Source organism: Rhinatrema bivittatum, chromosome 8, assembly GCF_901001135.1.
Source record: "Rhinatrema bivittatum chromosome 8, aRhiBiv1.1, whole genome shotgun sequence".
NCBI lineage: Eukaryota > Metazoa > Chordata > Amphibia > Gymnophiona > Rhinatrematidae > Rhinatrema > Rhinatrema bivittatum.
In genome coordinates this window covers 79030176-79044847 of record NC_042622.1, presented here as the reverse complement: position 1 = coordinate 79044847, position 14672 = coordinate 79030176, and the positions used below count along the sequence as shown (strand labels likewise).

General features: G+C 49.1%; 1 protein-coding gene across 3 annotated transcripts in view; it reads right to left on the bottom strand.

The window, feature by feature from the left end:
• Window positions 1-14672, bottom strand: part of GLE1 (GLE1 RNA export mediator) — a 181564-nt gene that overhangs the window by 98407 nt on the left and 68485 nt on the right. For all 3 annotated transcript variants that reach the window (XM_029612699.1, XM_029612698.1, XM_029612697.1), the window contains exon 10: window positions 14465-14607. In XM_029612699.1, the coding sequence (XP_029468559.1) occupies window positions 14465-14607 (143 nt within the window). The remainder of the gene's footprint in view (window positions 1-14464; window positions 14608-14672) is intronic.

The following is a 14672-nucleotide window of genomic DNA, read 5'->3' as shown; positions in this document are numbered from 1 at the left end:
GAAGAAAAGCTTTTGCTGTGATAGTATTGAGATCTGCACCTATGAACTGTAACTGGTGAGATGGTGTGAGATGGGATTTCTCGTAGTTGATGAGAAACCCCAAGGAGTGAAGTAACTGCATTGTGAGATGGAGAGAAGTGAGAGCACCGTTTTGTGTTTGACTTCTGATTAGCCAATCGTCCAAGTAGGGAAACACATGTACTCTTTGCTTGTGAAGATGTGCCACCGCTACTGCAAGACACTTTGTGAACACTCGAGGTGCTGAGGCTAGGCCGAAAGGCAGTACTCGATATTGGAAGTGCTGACCTTCCACCAGAAATCGCAGGTACTGTCGATGAGGAGGAAAAATGGGAATGTGAGCATAAGCGTCTTGAAGATCCAGAGAGCAGAGCCAATCTCCTTTTTGAAGAAGAGGTAGCATGGTGCCTAATGACACCATCCTGAATTTTTCTTTCTTTAGAAATTTGTTGAGATTTCTGAGATCTAGGATTGGGCGTAGGCCCCCGGTTTTCTTTGGAATGAGGAAATATCGGGAGTAGAATCCTCTGCCCCACTGAGGCCTGGGAACTTTTTCTATGGCCTTGGCAGTCAGTAGGGTGGATAATTCTACTTGTAGAATTGTGTAATGATAAGACACTGTCCAAGATGGGATAGGAGGATTGTCGTTTGGTACAGTGAGGAAATCCAAGTGGTACCCTTGAGATACAATTGAGAGTACCCATTGATCTGTCGTGATGGAGTTCCAATTTTGATGGAAATGAGAAATTCGGCCTCCGACAGGTAATTGTGGGCAAGGATTTTTGGAATGACTCATGCTCTCTGGTTGGATTTCAAAATCCAGACGTGGACGCTGCAGGTGGAGGCTGTTGAGGTCTGGCAGGTCTCTGGCGAGGTTGTGACCTTTGAGTAGGCCTTTGCTGTCTGGGTCTGGCTGCTGGGGGATAATACCGCCGAGGGCGGTAATATGGTTTCCTTGGTTCTCTTCTTGGAAGCCTCCTAGAAGGTTGGTGTACTTCTTGCGGCAGCTGAGATAGTTGTTTAAGGGTCTCAGTGTGATCCTTAATTGTCGCCACCGCCTCTTTAACTTTATCCCCAAAGAGGTTTTCTCCAAGGCAGGGCAAGTCTGCCAAGCGCTCTTGTACCTCTGGTCTCAGCTCCGATGATTTCAACCAGGCCCATCTTCTGGCAGTGATTCCTGACGCTGACAGTCGGGAGGCTGTTTCAAAGGAATCATATGTTGCTCGAACCTCGTGTTTACCCGCCTCCAGGCCTTTGTGCACGAGTTTTAGTAATCCGTCCTGAAACTGGTCAGGTAACTGGTGTGACAGTGTTTCTACCTGTTTCCACAGGTCTCGCTGGTACTGATTCATAAAGAGCTGGTAAGAATTTATTCTAGATACCAGCATGGCAGCTTGGAATATTTTTCTTCCTAGATTGTCCAGGAACCGGTTATCCTTACCAGGAGGTGTAGAGGCATGCTGTTTTAACCTCTTGGCCTTCTTTTGGGCCGACTCGACCACCACTGACTGATGCGGTAATTGTGTTTTTTGAAACCCTGGGATGGGCTGTACCAGATAAGTGGCATCAGCACGCTTATTGACCGCTGCCACAGATCCAGGGTGCTCCCACATTCTGTACATCAATTCTTGTAGGACCTCATGGACTGGAATGGCAAGAATTTCCTTAGGAGGATCTACGAATTGGAGAACTTCCAAAGTTTTTTGTCTGCTGTCTATCTCTGAAAGGAGGGAGAAGGGAATTGTTTCAGACATTTCCTTTATAAAATTCGAGAAGGAAAGATCCTCCGGTGGTGATTTTCTTCTATCCTCTGGTGGTGAGGGCTCAGAGAGGATATCTTCCCCTGATGAATATTCTGAGTCACTAGAGTCCAGAGGATGTTCTATAGGCCTAGAAGGCTTAAAAGGAGTGTCAGAGAGTGGTGTTTGTGGCCTGATGGGTGGTATGACACCTGAGGGGCCTGGTAACGGTTCCTGATGGAGATCAGAACCTGGATGTTGAGGTGCAGAGGAAAAAGCGTATATAAGTGAGTCCAATTTTTCCATCAGAGGTTGAAAAATGGACGTATCATGAGATGGTACCGGCTGTGCCATCGAGGTCGATGGCCGCATTGGCAACGATGGAATCTGGGGCATCGACATCAAAGGTGCCGCTGGTTGCGCCCTGGATGGTACCAGTCCTGGAACCGACGGCATCGTTGATTGTGATTTCCTCGGCATCGGCATCGCGTGTACTGGCGATGGAATCGGCGATGGTATGAAGGCCGGTGTCGATGGCAGGAGAGGAGTAGTCGGTCGTGGCATCGCTTCCACAAAGGCATCCTGAACCGCTTGGCGTATATAAACGTCAAGTTCCGCCCGCATGGATGGTGTGAACAGAGCACCCATGGGGGGAGGCGGGTGGTGGCGACATCAGTACAACCTCAGAGCCCTGAGGAGGTACGGTTCCTTCCGCCGGAATCGGCGAGGATCGCCTTGTCGATGGCTCGGAAGCCTTACCTTTGAGCCGGGGTTTCTTGGACGGTGCCCCGTCATCTGTCGATGGCTCACCGGCTATCGGGGTAGGTGATGCCGTATGCGGCCTACGATGCCGATGGTGATGTTTGTCTTTTTCGCGGGCTTTCTCACTGCCCGATGTTGAGGCCTTGGACGATGGTGAGGGGGAGGAAAAATGGAGCGTCTCCCGACTCACCTGAGTGACGTTTTTTCAATACTACTTTTCTAATCGATCCAGCCGGAGACGATTGTTTGGAAGCAGATGGAGCAGTAACTAGTTGAATCTTGAATAGCTGCTCCATTTGTCCAGCCGTAGACGTCGACCTTTCGAGGTCATCGTAGCGCATAAGGGACAATTTTTTACCTCATGACCCTCACCAAGGCAAAGTACACAGTCCTGGTGTGGGTCTGTGATAGACATATTTCTCGCGCATTTTGGGCATTTTTTAAAACCTGTAGCCATTTTGTGGCCGGACAGCCGTCGACGGCCTAAGACTCAGGTAAAAATGTTTTTTAACCAAAAAACGGAACGGAACCGCGAGAACGGTAAAAACTCACCGCGATGACTAAACTAAGGGAGACCCTTTGCGGTTGAAGTTTTTTTGAAAGTTTTCCGTGAGGAAAAATTGTGGAGAATCCCACAGGACTCCTAATAACCGCGAGGCTAACTGCTTCGCGGAAAAAAGAAGACTAAAGGGAGACCCCTGTGGCAGGGAATATCATAGCATGCTGGGCATGCTCAGTAGGCACACTGGTGCCAGTCAAAAGTTTCATAGAAACTTTTACAGAAGTTTTCCGTACATAGGGCTCCATTACTGATGTCACCCATATGTGAGGACTAGCATCCTGCTTGTCCTGGGATAAAAAGGATTTACATTCAGACAACATCCAACAAAGCATCAATCTGTGCAGTCTGGGCAAACAGGCATCGGGGTAACTTGCTGGATGCAGCGATTACTACCCTTAACCATAAGCCTTATGCTCACCTTTGATGCAACTCCAATATTACTCTCTGCATTAATGAAAGGTGATGGCAGGAAATTTGAATCAAACAGTTACCAACTAGGTTGATGAAACAGATAAGTATGGGAAAATAAGTGTGGAAGCTTGCTGGGCAGACTGGATGGACCGATTGGTCTTTTTCTGCTGTCATTTCTATGTTTCTATAAGATAGCACTTGGGATATCAACTTCCTTATCCACAATGGCGGGAGGAAAGACCTTGCCCTGCTTGGTGTCAAACTGGACTCCCGGATATTCCAAGGACTGGGAGGGCTTGAGACTGCTTTTGTCCATGTTTACAACCCAACCAAGCTCCTGAAGCAGGGACGTCACCCTGCTGGTCACCCAGAGACTCTCTTCCAATGACTCTGCCAAGATCAACTAGTTGTCCAAGTACAGGTGCACCAGGATTCCCTCTCTCCTCAGTGCTGCCACTACGGCCACCTTAATCTTGGAAAATGTTCTGGGGGTGGTGGCCAGGCCGAAGGGCAGTGCCCAGAACTGATAATGGTGGCCCACTAACGCAAAGTATAGGAAACACTGATGTTCTTACTGGATTGGAATTTGAAGGTAGGCCTTGGAAAGGTCCAGGGAGGTTAAGAACTCTCCCGGTTGTATGGCCATTATCACGGAGCACAGAGTTTCCATGTGGAAATGAATTATTCGTAGGTGTCGGTTGACACTCGAAGTCCAGAACGGGGCAAAAAGAACACGTCTTCTTGGGTACGATGAAATAGATGGAATAACGCCCCGTATTTTCCTGGGGTGCGGTCCTGGAATTATAGTCCTCAATTTGAGAAGCCTTATCAAGGTAGACTCCACCGCCTGCTTCTTGTGCTGGGAGTGGAAAGGAGACATCAAGAACATATCCCGAGGAGTGCTGCGAAATTCTATGGCATATCCTTCTTGTATGTCATCCAGTACCCATTTGTCCGATGTGATCTTGACTCACTGCTGGTAGAAGAGGAAGAGTCGACTCCTTATCTCCTTGTTCCGTGGATGGGTCGGCAAAACTTCATTGGGGAGTTCGGGCCAAACCTGGAACCGAACCTGAGACCTCCCCGAGGACAGAGACCTCTGAAATGTCGAGTTTCTGTAGGGCTGAAAGCAATGGGAGCCTCTGGATCGACCCCTCATAGGTGAGGGGCACTGTAACTGCTTTCTCTTAACTTCTGGTAGCCGGGGCGCTGGAGATTCACCCCTCTTACTGGCCAGCTTTTCCAATTAGCTTCCGAATAGGACATCTTTGTGAGGTTTGCCTTAGAGGTCACATTCGCTGACCAATTTCGCAGCCATAGCTGTCTTCTGGCCACTATCACTGAGCTACTCCTCTGGCCAAGGTACGGACTAGGTCAGAGCCCGCGTCAGCTAAAAAGGCAGTGGGGGGCTCCATGGCTTCTCTGTAATATGCCCCTGAGTCATCTACCTCTCTAGAGAGGAGCAGGCATGAGTGAGCTACCAGGGCATAACAGAAAGCAATCTGTAAAGTCATTGCTGTCGTGTCAAAGGCTCGCTTAAGGATGAACTCCATCCGCCTATCATGCGCATCCTTTGAGGCCGCTCCTCCCTCCGCTGGGATAGTTGTTCACTTCTAAACAGCGCAGACCAGTGCATCCACTTTAAGGAAACGCAGGCATTCTCTCGCTGCTGTATCCAGTGGGAATAGAGCTTCCAATGCTCGACCACCTTTAAAACTCTCTTCAGAGGCATCCCATTCCAGGTCAATTAACTCCTGGATGGCTTCCAGCACCAGAAAATAGCAAGAGGCTTTCCATAGAGACACCAGAATGGGATTCTTCTTTTGTTCCATCATAGAGTCCGCCCCAGGAACTCCCAGTGTTTGCAGGGTCTGGGAAACTAGGGCCAGCAATTCATCTCTATGGAAAAAATGTAACATGGTCTGATATGGCTCCAAACCTGGTAGGATTTCTCCATCTTCCAAGGAATCTGGATACCTTTCTTCATCTGTGCTGTCTGGGTCCCTGCCAGGGATAACTTCGGTGAGATGAGGCATGTCTCGAGGCCTTGCGACAGGGCTGGAAGAGGGAGGCCCTACTGGCTGGGGTTCCATCTGGCCAGGGACAAGTGAAGCAGACTGTGCCTGTACGAAGGCTTGAAAGCCTTGAAAAAAATTCTACCCAAGAGAAGGCTACCAGATCCATGCCTAGCCCAGGAGGTACTGAGATAGGCGCCGCTGGATTAACCTCTCCCATGTAAGACCCAGCCCTGGGACGACTCAGATTGGGGTACTTCCGGTTAAGGTTGTGGCTAACCCATTAGAGTGCGAGGATCCAGGCTTAGTAAAGTCTGGGGAGGCCAACTCTCCCAGGAAGAAATGCCCAAAAAGTTATACACTGGGCCTCCTAACAGCGCTGTCATAAGAATTAAGGTCAGACTGTGTAGCCCTAATATGACAGGCAGCACAGAGAGAATGGTGCTTATGTTTCATTGCTGCTGGAGCCATTAGGGACAGTAAAGGCGTGATCAGCCGGCTCGTGCTTAAAATTTTGTGCACACAGATTTTGAGCACCTACGCAGCCCATGCGCTCGGCTTTACTTCAATTCTGCGTGCCTAGAATTGTGCACGCACGTATGCACGTGACGTTACGCGCATAGTGCGTGCACAGACCCAGCCTACACCGCACGTACCGACACTCTATGGTGGGCAATATAAGGCGCACAAAAACGCATGCAAAATGGCGCCACTGTGGCCTACCACGCGGTGTGCCTAAATCTAAAGCAGGGCCTAAGCCCACCGGGGGGCTGCTCAACCCACTCGGAAGCCCACTTACCCTTACCCCAATGGAATCGGGAATGTCGTCGGTATGGTGCGCCGAGCAAGGAGACCAGAGGAACCGAAACTCCCCCAAAACCTCTGGATTTTTTTTTTTTTTTTTAATTTATCTGGGTTCAGCACTTACCGGCTGAGTACAGAGACTGTCTCTGGCTGTGAGGGGAGAGAGTTTTAGCTGTCACTGCCATGCTCTGCTTCCTGCACATGCTGCCTTTCAGCTGCTTCAGCAGCAAAGTCCATGCCAGGAACCAGCTACCAGACCAAGGTACACCTCTGAGGGATCTTGGAAATCACCTCAGGAATTCTCAACTGGGGAAAGGACCTTTAGGTACCGCAGGAGAGCAGGGCTCAATCTTTCTTCAATTTAAAAGTCGAATTTCTTTTTTTGAAGGGTAGTGATCCTGATAGGGAAAGCACATCCACACCTGCTAGGAGACGGAGAGATACTGAAGGGCTGAGGTCACTGCAAGGGTGTATCTAAGGTGACATGAGCTTTGAAACCTGACTCCGTCTCCATCTGCTAGCAGGGGAGCATTGGTCCTGAGTCCATCTGGCTAAACGCTAGGAAACTCATAATAAAACTTTTAAAAATACATCTGAAGCAAGAAGCCTGTGAGGGAGTCAGTTGGACTGTTAGATGTTCTGAAGGGTTAAAGGGGTACTTAGTAAAGATAAGGTCATTGAGAAAGATTAAATTAATTCATTGCTTCAGTGTTTACTGGAGGGTGCCAGAAACAGTACTTAAATGGTGATAATTTGGAAGAACTGAAACAAATTTCAGGGAAGCAGAAAGATGTAATAAGCAAATTAAACTAAGGAATAGCAAATGATATACATCCCTGAATTCGGAAAGAACTCAAAAATGAAATTTAATTTCAAAAATGAAATTGCAGATCTATGACTAGGATTTGTAACCTATCATTAAAATCGTTCATTGTACCCAAAGACTGGAGGTTGGCCAACATAACTCCAGAACTTTAAAAAGGGCTCCGGGGGTGACCAGGAAACAATAGACCAGCATGTCTGACTTCAGTGCCAGGAAAAATTGTGGAAATTATTCTAAAGAACAAAATCACACAACATATAGAAATACATTGTTTAATGCAGGGGTCGGGAACCAATGGCTCGCGAGCCAGATGTGGCTCTTTCGATGGCTGCATCTGGCTCGCAGACAAATCAAACTTATGGGCTTATGGCGGCGAGGAGCAGTAGCGGTGGCAACGAGGAGCAGTAGCGGCGGCGGCGTGCATGAGGGAGGGAGGGAGGGGAGGGGAGGGAGGGGAGGGGAGGGGAGGGAAGGGAACCCCCCCCCCCAAGATCTTCCGTCTGCTCCATCTGGGCTCTGACCGATGGCCCGCAAATGCGCCGTAGAGAGCAGCTCTACGGCGCATGCGTGGGCAAGCACGTCGGTCAGAGCAGAGCGTGCCTGCAAAAAAAAAAAAAATGGCGCTGGGAGGAGCAGTAACAGCGGCGAGGAGCAGTAGCAGCGGCGAGGAGTGACTGAGGGGAGGGGGGGGGGAGGAGGAGAGAGTGATTGAGGGGGGAAGGAGGAGAGAGTGACTAAGGGGGAGGGAGGGAAGTGACTGAGGGGAGGAGGAAGGAGGAGAGAGTGATTGAGGGGGGAAGGAGGAGAGATTGACTGAGGGGGAGGGAGGGAAGTGACTGAGGGGGAGGGAGGGAGGAGGAGAGAGTGACTGAGGGGAGGGAGGGAAGTGACTGAGGGGAGGGGGGAGGAGGAGAGAGTGATTGAGGGGGGAAGGAGGAGAGAGTGACTGAGGGGAGGGGGAGTGACAGGGGGGAGTGACTGAGGGGAGGGGAGAAGTGACTGAGGGGAGGGGGAAGGAGGAGAGAGTGACTGAGGGGGAGGAAGGAGCAGTGGCGGCGGCGAGGGGCAGTAGCGGTGGCAGGGAGTGACAGAAGTCACATGACTGAGAAGTCACATTAATGGTAAGAAGTACTTTATTCATCATTGGTTAGCAACAGCATAACAACGTTATTAAAAAGAATTCAGAGATTTATTGTACTTTAAAAGTGTTGGTCTTACATAAAATGCACATATTTACTTGTATTTAGTTTTAAACATATTGTATGGCTCTCACAGAATTACATTTTAAAATATGTGGCGTTCATGGCTCTCAGCCAAAAAGGTTCCTGACCCCTGGTTTAATGGGACACTGCCAGCATGAATTTATACAAAGAAAATTTTGCCACACCAATTTGCTACATTTTTTTCAATACTCCCTTGACGCTGCCCCAGACCCCCAGTGATGTCTAGGAACAGAGAGTACCTACTTCTCAACATCAGATCAGCCCTGCACTGCTCGTACACCTTTTTTTTTTTTTTTTTTTTTATTTAAAGGAACTGCACCAGCACTAAGAAAGGACCCAGGAAAAAAAATCAAGAGAATATTTTCCTGCTTCGACTGTCAGATGGAGAAGAGAAGACCTCAGAGTAAGGGAGAGAACCAAGACCCCTAACTTTTACCTCCTTTGGATCCTGCTCTACCTGAGGGATAGCCCATGAAGGAACCTAACATTTCAGGGAGCACCATCTCTTCAACATCTCCACTTCTTAACTTCTCTTTCTTTCCTTATTTCTTTTTCTATAAAGTCTAGACTGTAGGTTTGCACCTCTTGGAGACAGAGAAATACTGAGGGACTGCAGGTGGCACTCTTGGTTATGTAGTAGTATCTGAAAAGCTTTTATTCTCTGCTTCCACCTGCTGGTACGGATGCAAAACCCATTTGTCTGGACTGATCTGGGGTATGAACAGGAATAAAAATGTGCGATGGAAAATAAAAAAAAATCCATATAAGGCTGCCCCAATGACTCAGTGGCAGTGCTGTGTGTTGCTTCTCAGGTCTGCTGGAACAGTGTTCACAGTCTCCAGAGGGAAGGGAGTCCTAGCCCTTACCTAACTGCAATATCTGGTGGCCAGAGTTGGGGCGCCCACATATTGGGTTTTGGAGCATGCTGTTTTCTCTGTTACCCAGCCATCATTGGCTGGGCTACATGGAAGAGGGACAGAGGGGTAAAAATGAGAGAAAACCCTTGTGAACCACTTGTGGGGCCCTAAAGGCTAGACTCAGCCTGTCCCCTATCACGGTCTCCATCCCGGCCAGGTACATGACCCTGAGCACCATCCGATGGGACAGGGCCCACGACCACATCTGGACCACTTCCTGACATTCCACATGGCTATCTGGTTGTCGGTTTGGATCAGAACAACTTTGTTGGACAGCCAATTTCTGAAAGCCCAAAGTGCGTACCTGACTGCTCGAAGCTCCAAGAAGTTGATTTGACAAAAGCATTCCTGAGCGGACCAGAGACCTTGGGTACTGAATCTATCTACATGAGCTTCCCACCCCTGGGTGAACGCATCCATCATTAGTCAGTTTGGATAAGGAGACCTCGAAATGAGATCCCCTGTTCCAGATTTGAAGTACCTGCCACCAGGACAATGAGTCCCATAGAGATGGGGTGACACTGAAGCAATTCTGGAAGCTTTGAGTAGCCTGGCGCCACTGCAACCTCAGGTCCATCGGGTTCTGCACATATGTAAACTTGCCAAAGGAGTGACATGGACGATTGCGGCCATATGCCCAACAACAGCCTCAACATGTACAAAGCTGATACCTGCTGAATCTCTGCTACGATGGTCATCAAGGTGATGGCCCTCTGGCGAGGCAGAAAGACTTTGGCCTAAGCCGAGTCTTGCAGGGCTCCTATGAAATCCAATTGAAGTGATGGGATGGGACTTTGGGGAGTTGAGAATGAACCCTAGTGACTCCAACACCCGGATGGTAAAGCGCATGGACTGGACAGCCCCTGCCTGAGATGTGCTCTTGACCAGCCAATCGTCCAGATATGGGAAAACATGCATTCCCAGCCTGCGGAGGTGTGCTGCCACCACAGCTAGGCATTTTGTGAAGACCCATGGGGCTGACATTAGCCAGAACGGCAACACCCGGTACTAGAAGTGCTGTTTTCCCCACCACAAATTGGAGATACTTCCTCTGACCGGGGAAGAACTCGATGTGAGTATATTCATCCTTTAAATCGAGGGTGCATAGCCAATCTCCTTTTTGAAAAGGGGGATCAAGGTGCCCATCTAAGGCCCTCAGGTCTAGAATGGGACAGAATCCTCCTGTTCTCTTTGGAATCAGCAAGTACCTGGAGTAAAATCCACGTACTCTTCGCCCTAGTGGTACTGGGTTCAACAGCCCTGGCCGTTAAGAGGGAGGAGAGCATTACTACTATTGTACCTCGTGATGAACTACCAGCCCCCAAAAAGGGCACAGAGGGAAATTTGGCGGGGCAAGCAATAGATTCTATTGGTACCCTTGACAGACGATGGAAGAACCCATTGGTCCAAGGTTATACTGGGCCACTCATTTGCAAAGAACTGTAGCCTGCCCCCAACCGGAGGGTCCAACATCCTGGGTATGGGCGACTGACCTACGCTCCCTATGATCCTGTCAAAACCTTGTCTATGGATTTGACTGGAACCAGCTGGGACTTGGGGGCTTCTCTGCTGTCTGGGACGGCCACGGGAGCCCTGATGGTGTGGATGGGAGCAAGGGAGTGGAGGATAGTACTTCCTTTCGCAAAAGAAAGACTTCCTTGGCCATCTTGTTGGCCTCTTAGAAGAGGATGGGTCCAGAGTACTGGCGAAGAGCTGTTGGAGGGTTTCATGGTAGTCCTGAAGTTGGGCCACAGCGCTCCTCACCCTGTTTCCGAACATATTCTCCCTAGTACATGGCATGTCAGCGAGATTTTTCTGTATCTCTGTTTGGAGATCCAATGCCCGCAGCCATGCCATTCTGCAGCGCCGATTCCCACTGCAGAGACACTCGATGCCATCTTAAAACAACATAGGTTCCTCGAACCTCATGTTTTCCGCACTCCAGGCCCTTATGCACCAGCAACATGAGGGTGTGCTGCTGCTGTTGAGGCAGCTGCTCGGCCACCTCCTACACCTGCTTCCTGATGTCCCACAAGTACTGACTCATGTAAAGCTGGTAGGCAGCAATATGGGCAATGAGCATGGCGCCTTGAAATACTTTCCTCCCAAGAGCATAAGAACATAAGAAAATGCCATACTGGGTCAGACCAAGGCTCCATCAAGCCCAGCATCCTGTTTCCAACAGTGGCCAATCCAGGCCATAAGAACCTGGCAAGTACCCAAAAATTAAGTCTATTCCATGTTACCATTGCTAATGGCAGTGGCTATTCTCTAACTGAACTTAATAGCAGGTAATGGACTTCTCCTCCAAGAACTTATCCAATCCTTTTTTAAACACAGCTATACTAACTGCACTAACCACATCCTCTAACAACAAATTCCAGAGTTTAATTGTGCGTTGAGTAAAAAAGAACTTTCTCCGATTAGTTTTAAATGTGCCCCATGTTAACTTCATGGAGTGCCCCCTAGTCTTTCCCGAAAGAGTAAATAACCGATTCACATCTACCCGTTCTAGGCCTCTCATGATTTTAAACATCTCTATCATATCCCCCACTCAGCCGTCTCTTCTCCAAGCTGAAAAGTCCTAACCTCTTTAGTCTTTCCTCATAGGGGAGCTGTTCCATTCCCCTTATCATTTTGGTAGCCCTTCTCTGTACCTTCTCCATCGCAATTATATCTTTTTTGAGATGCGGCGACCAGAATTGTACACAGTATTCAAGGTGCGGTCTCACCATGGAGCGATACAGAGGCATTATGATATTTTCAGTTTTATTCACCATTCCCTTTCTAATAATTCCCAGCATTGTTTGCTTTTTTGACTGCTGCAGCACACTGAACCGACGATTTCAATGTGTTATCCACTATGATGCCTAGATCTCTTTCTTGGGTTGTAGCACCTAATATGGAACCCAACATTGTGTAATTATAACATGGGTTATTTTTCCCTATATGCATCACCTTGCACTTGCATCCATCACTCTATGATCCTTCTCCGGGGGCACAGAGGGAAAGGCCCTCTTGAGGGTGGATTCTACCATCACTGACTGGTGAGGCAGCTGATGATTATGAAATCCAGCAGCTTTCTGGAGGAGGTAGACTCTATCCGCCTTATTATTAATGGGAGGCACTGTGAGGGGGTGTTCCCGTATCCTCAGCAGCAGCTCCTTAAGAATCTCATACACCAGGACTGCCACAATCTCCTTAGGAGGCTCCACGAACTGGAGAATCTCAAGTATTTTGTGCTTGGCATCTTCCTACATTAATAACTGAAATGGGATGACTTCCGCCATCACCCTCACAAACCCTGTGAAGGTCAAGTCCTCAAGTGGAGTCTTCCTTCACTCCTCTGGAGGAGAAAGGTCTGATGGGAGACCCTCTGAGCAGGACTTCAAAGCATCATCTCCCCAGGGGTCATAGGGTTCCTCATCCTCACACTGTAAGCAACAGGGGATGGGACCCTAGGTGTTGTTTTCATCCAGAGGATTAGGCATTGGTAAAACTGGACCGGGGGGGGGGGTTGGGAGGGTATCATCCCTTGGCATCTCTGCCGACCTCTGTGGAGCATTCTCCTCGGAGGGACCTGCAATGACCTCCGTATCACTAGGAGGAGGCCTCAGTGCCCCTCCGGGCTGTCCCGGGAGCTGATGCCAGCTGGGTCGGTAACACATCAATGAGCACTTTGAGCTTCTCCAGAAGCAGCACTTTGAGCTTCTCCAGAAGCAGCTCATCCTCCAGAAGGAGGATGAGCTGCATTGAGTCCGGTGCCATTGGTGCGACAGGACTGATGCCCTGCAGCGCCTGGTCCACCACTTGATGGACTCTGTACTCCAGTTCCTCTTCAAACGCTGCTGATGCAAACACCAACTGGGAGGAAAGAGGGGGTGGCCAGATACTCTTTGGACCCTCAAGGTTGATCAGAGATTGGCATCAAGACCAGTAGAGATCATGGTGGACCCCCAGCACTGATAGAGAACTGGCAGTTCTCGCCGCAGGGTCACTTCTGGGGCATCACAGCATGAGCTGGTGCATCACCAAGCCCGGCTCTATGCATTGACGGGGACCAGTGCCGATGCTTCTTCAGTTTCCCTCAATACTTGGCCCAGTCCTTCCCCAGTGCCAAGGCCGATGACGAGGAACCTGACATCCTCGGCCTGGAGAAGATTAACTGTGGTCTGTCTCCAGTACCCCTGTCCGCCAATGGCACTGATGGAACATACAGTCCCCTCCAATGTTGATGGCTTGGTATCCAACTATGTGACTCCTTGGTCCTTTGATGCTGATGGCTCAGACTTCTTCAACCTGAAGAGCTGCTCCTTCTTGTTGAGCCAAAGCCGAAGTCCCTTCGGGGGTCATCTGGGCGCATAAATGGTAACACCAGACATCATGCGATGCCCCCAGGCAGAGATCACATATCTCATGCAGATCAGTGTAGACATGATCCTCAGGCACCAGGTGCATCAGACGAAACTAAAGGGACATGAACCGAAAGCGATGGCAGCAAGCACAGATACACCTTCACCATGGGGAATCGACCGTGAAAGCAAACTTACCAGAATCGCCGAAAACCCCGACTAGGAGCACTACGGGAAGGCACCAAGAGGGACCCGGTAATGGAATAGCACAGGAAAACCCCACAAAAAAACAAAAAAAGTGAGCTCACTCACACCGCAAGGCTTACAGCTCAGTGGAAAGAGAGACTAGAGAGGAACCCTGCATGGATACGTGGTATTGGACATGCTCAGCATGCTAGTCAAAGCTCCAGAAATTTTGACATACGTTTTCCACATCGGGGCTCCATCTGATGATGTCACCCATGTGTGAGGGTTACCATCCTGCTTGTCCTCAGAGAAAGAAGCAATGACTGGGACATGGGAAGTGGTCAGTGAGGCATCTGGGATTGTTGTTTCACAAACGCAAGGACCAGTAAGATTCAGCTGACTTCCAGAATCAAAGTACAATGCTCAGCCTGATGCTGAGGGGGTGAAGTCTCCAGATCCTGAGCCTCTTACTTTTATCAACCTGCACTCTATTTTACCACAGTCACTGGAAGGTAAGTATTTAGCACTTTCTTTTAACCCTGCCATCAGCTAGTTCCAGGTTTTAATTCCTCTCTCCACCTCTGCATCAATGGTGAAAATTAATGGATTTCTCCCCATTACCCTCACATCCCCTCCCTGATGAGTCACTCACCACAAATTTCTCAGCCAGTTTATAATAAACAAAGTCCAAGCTGTGGGGATGCTGTGTCACAGAGACCATACGACCAGCACATGGAATTTGCTTCCCCGAGAGTAGGTTACTGATCTTGTCAAATATCTCTTTCAGCTGAGAGCCTGTAGACAAAGTAAGAGTGATCAGTAAAAAGAGGGACCCATCCCCTGAATATCAAGCAAAAGCA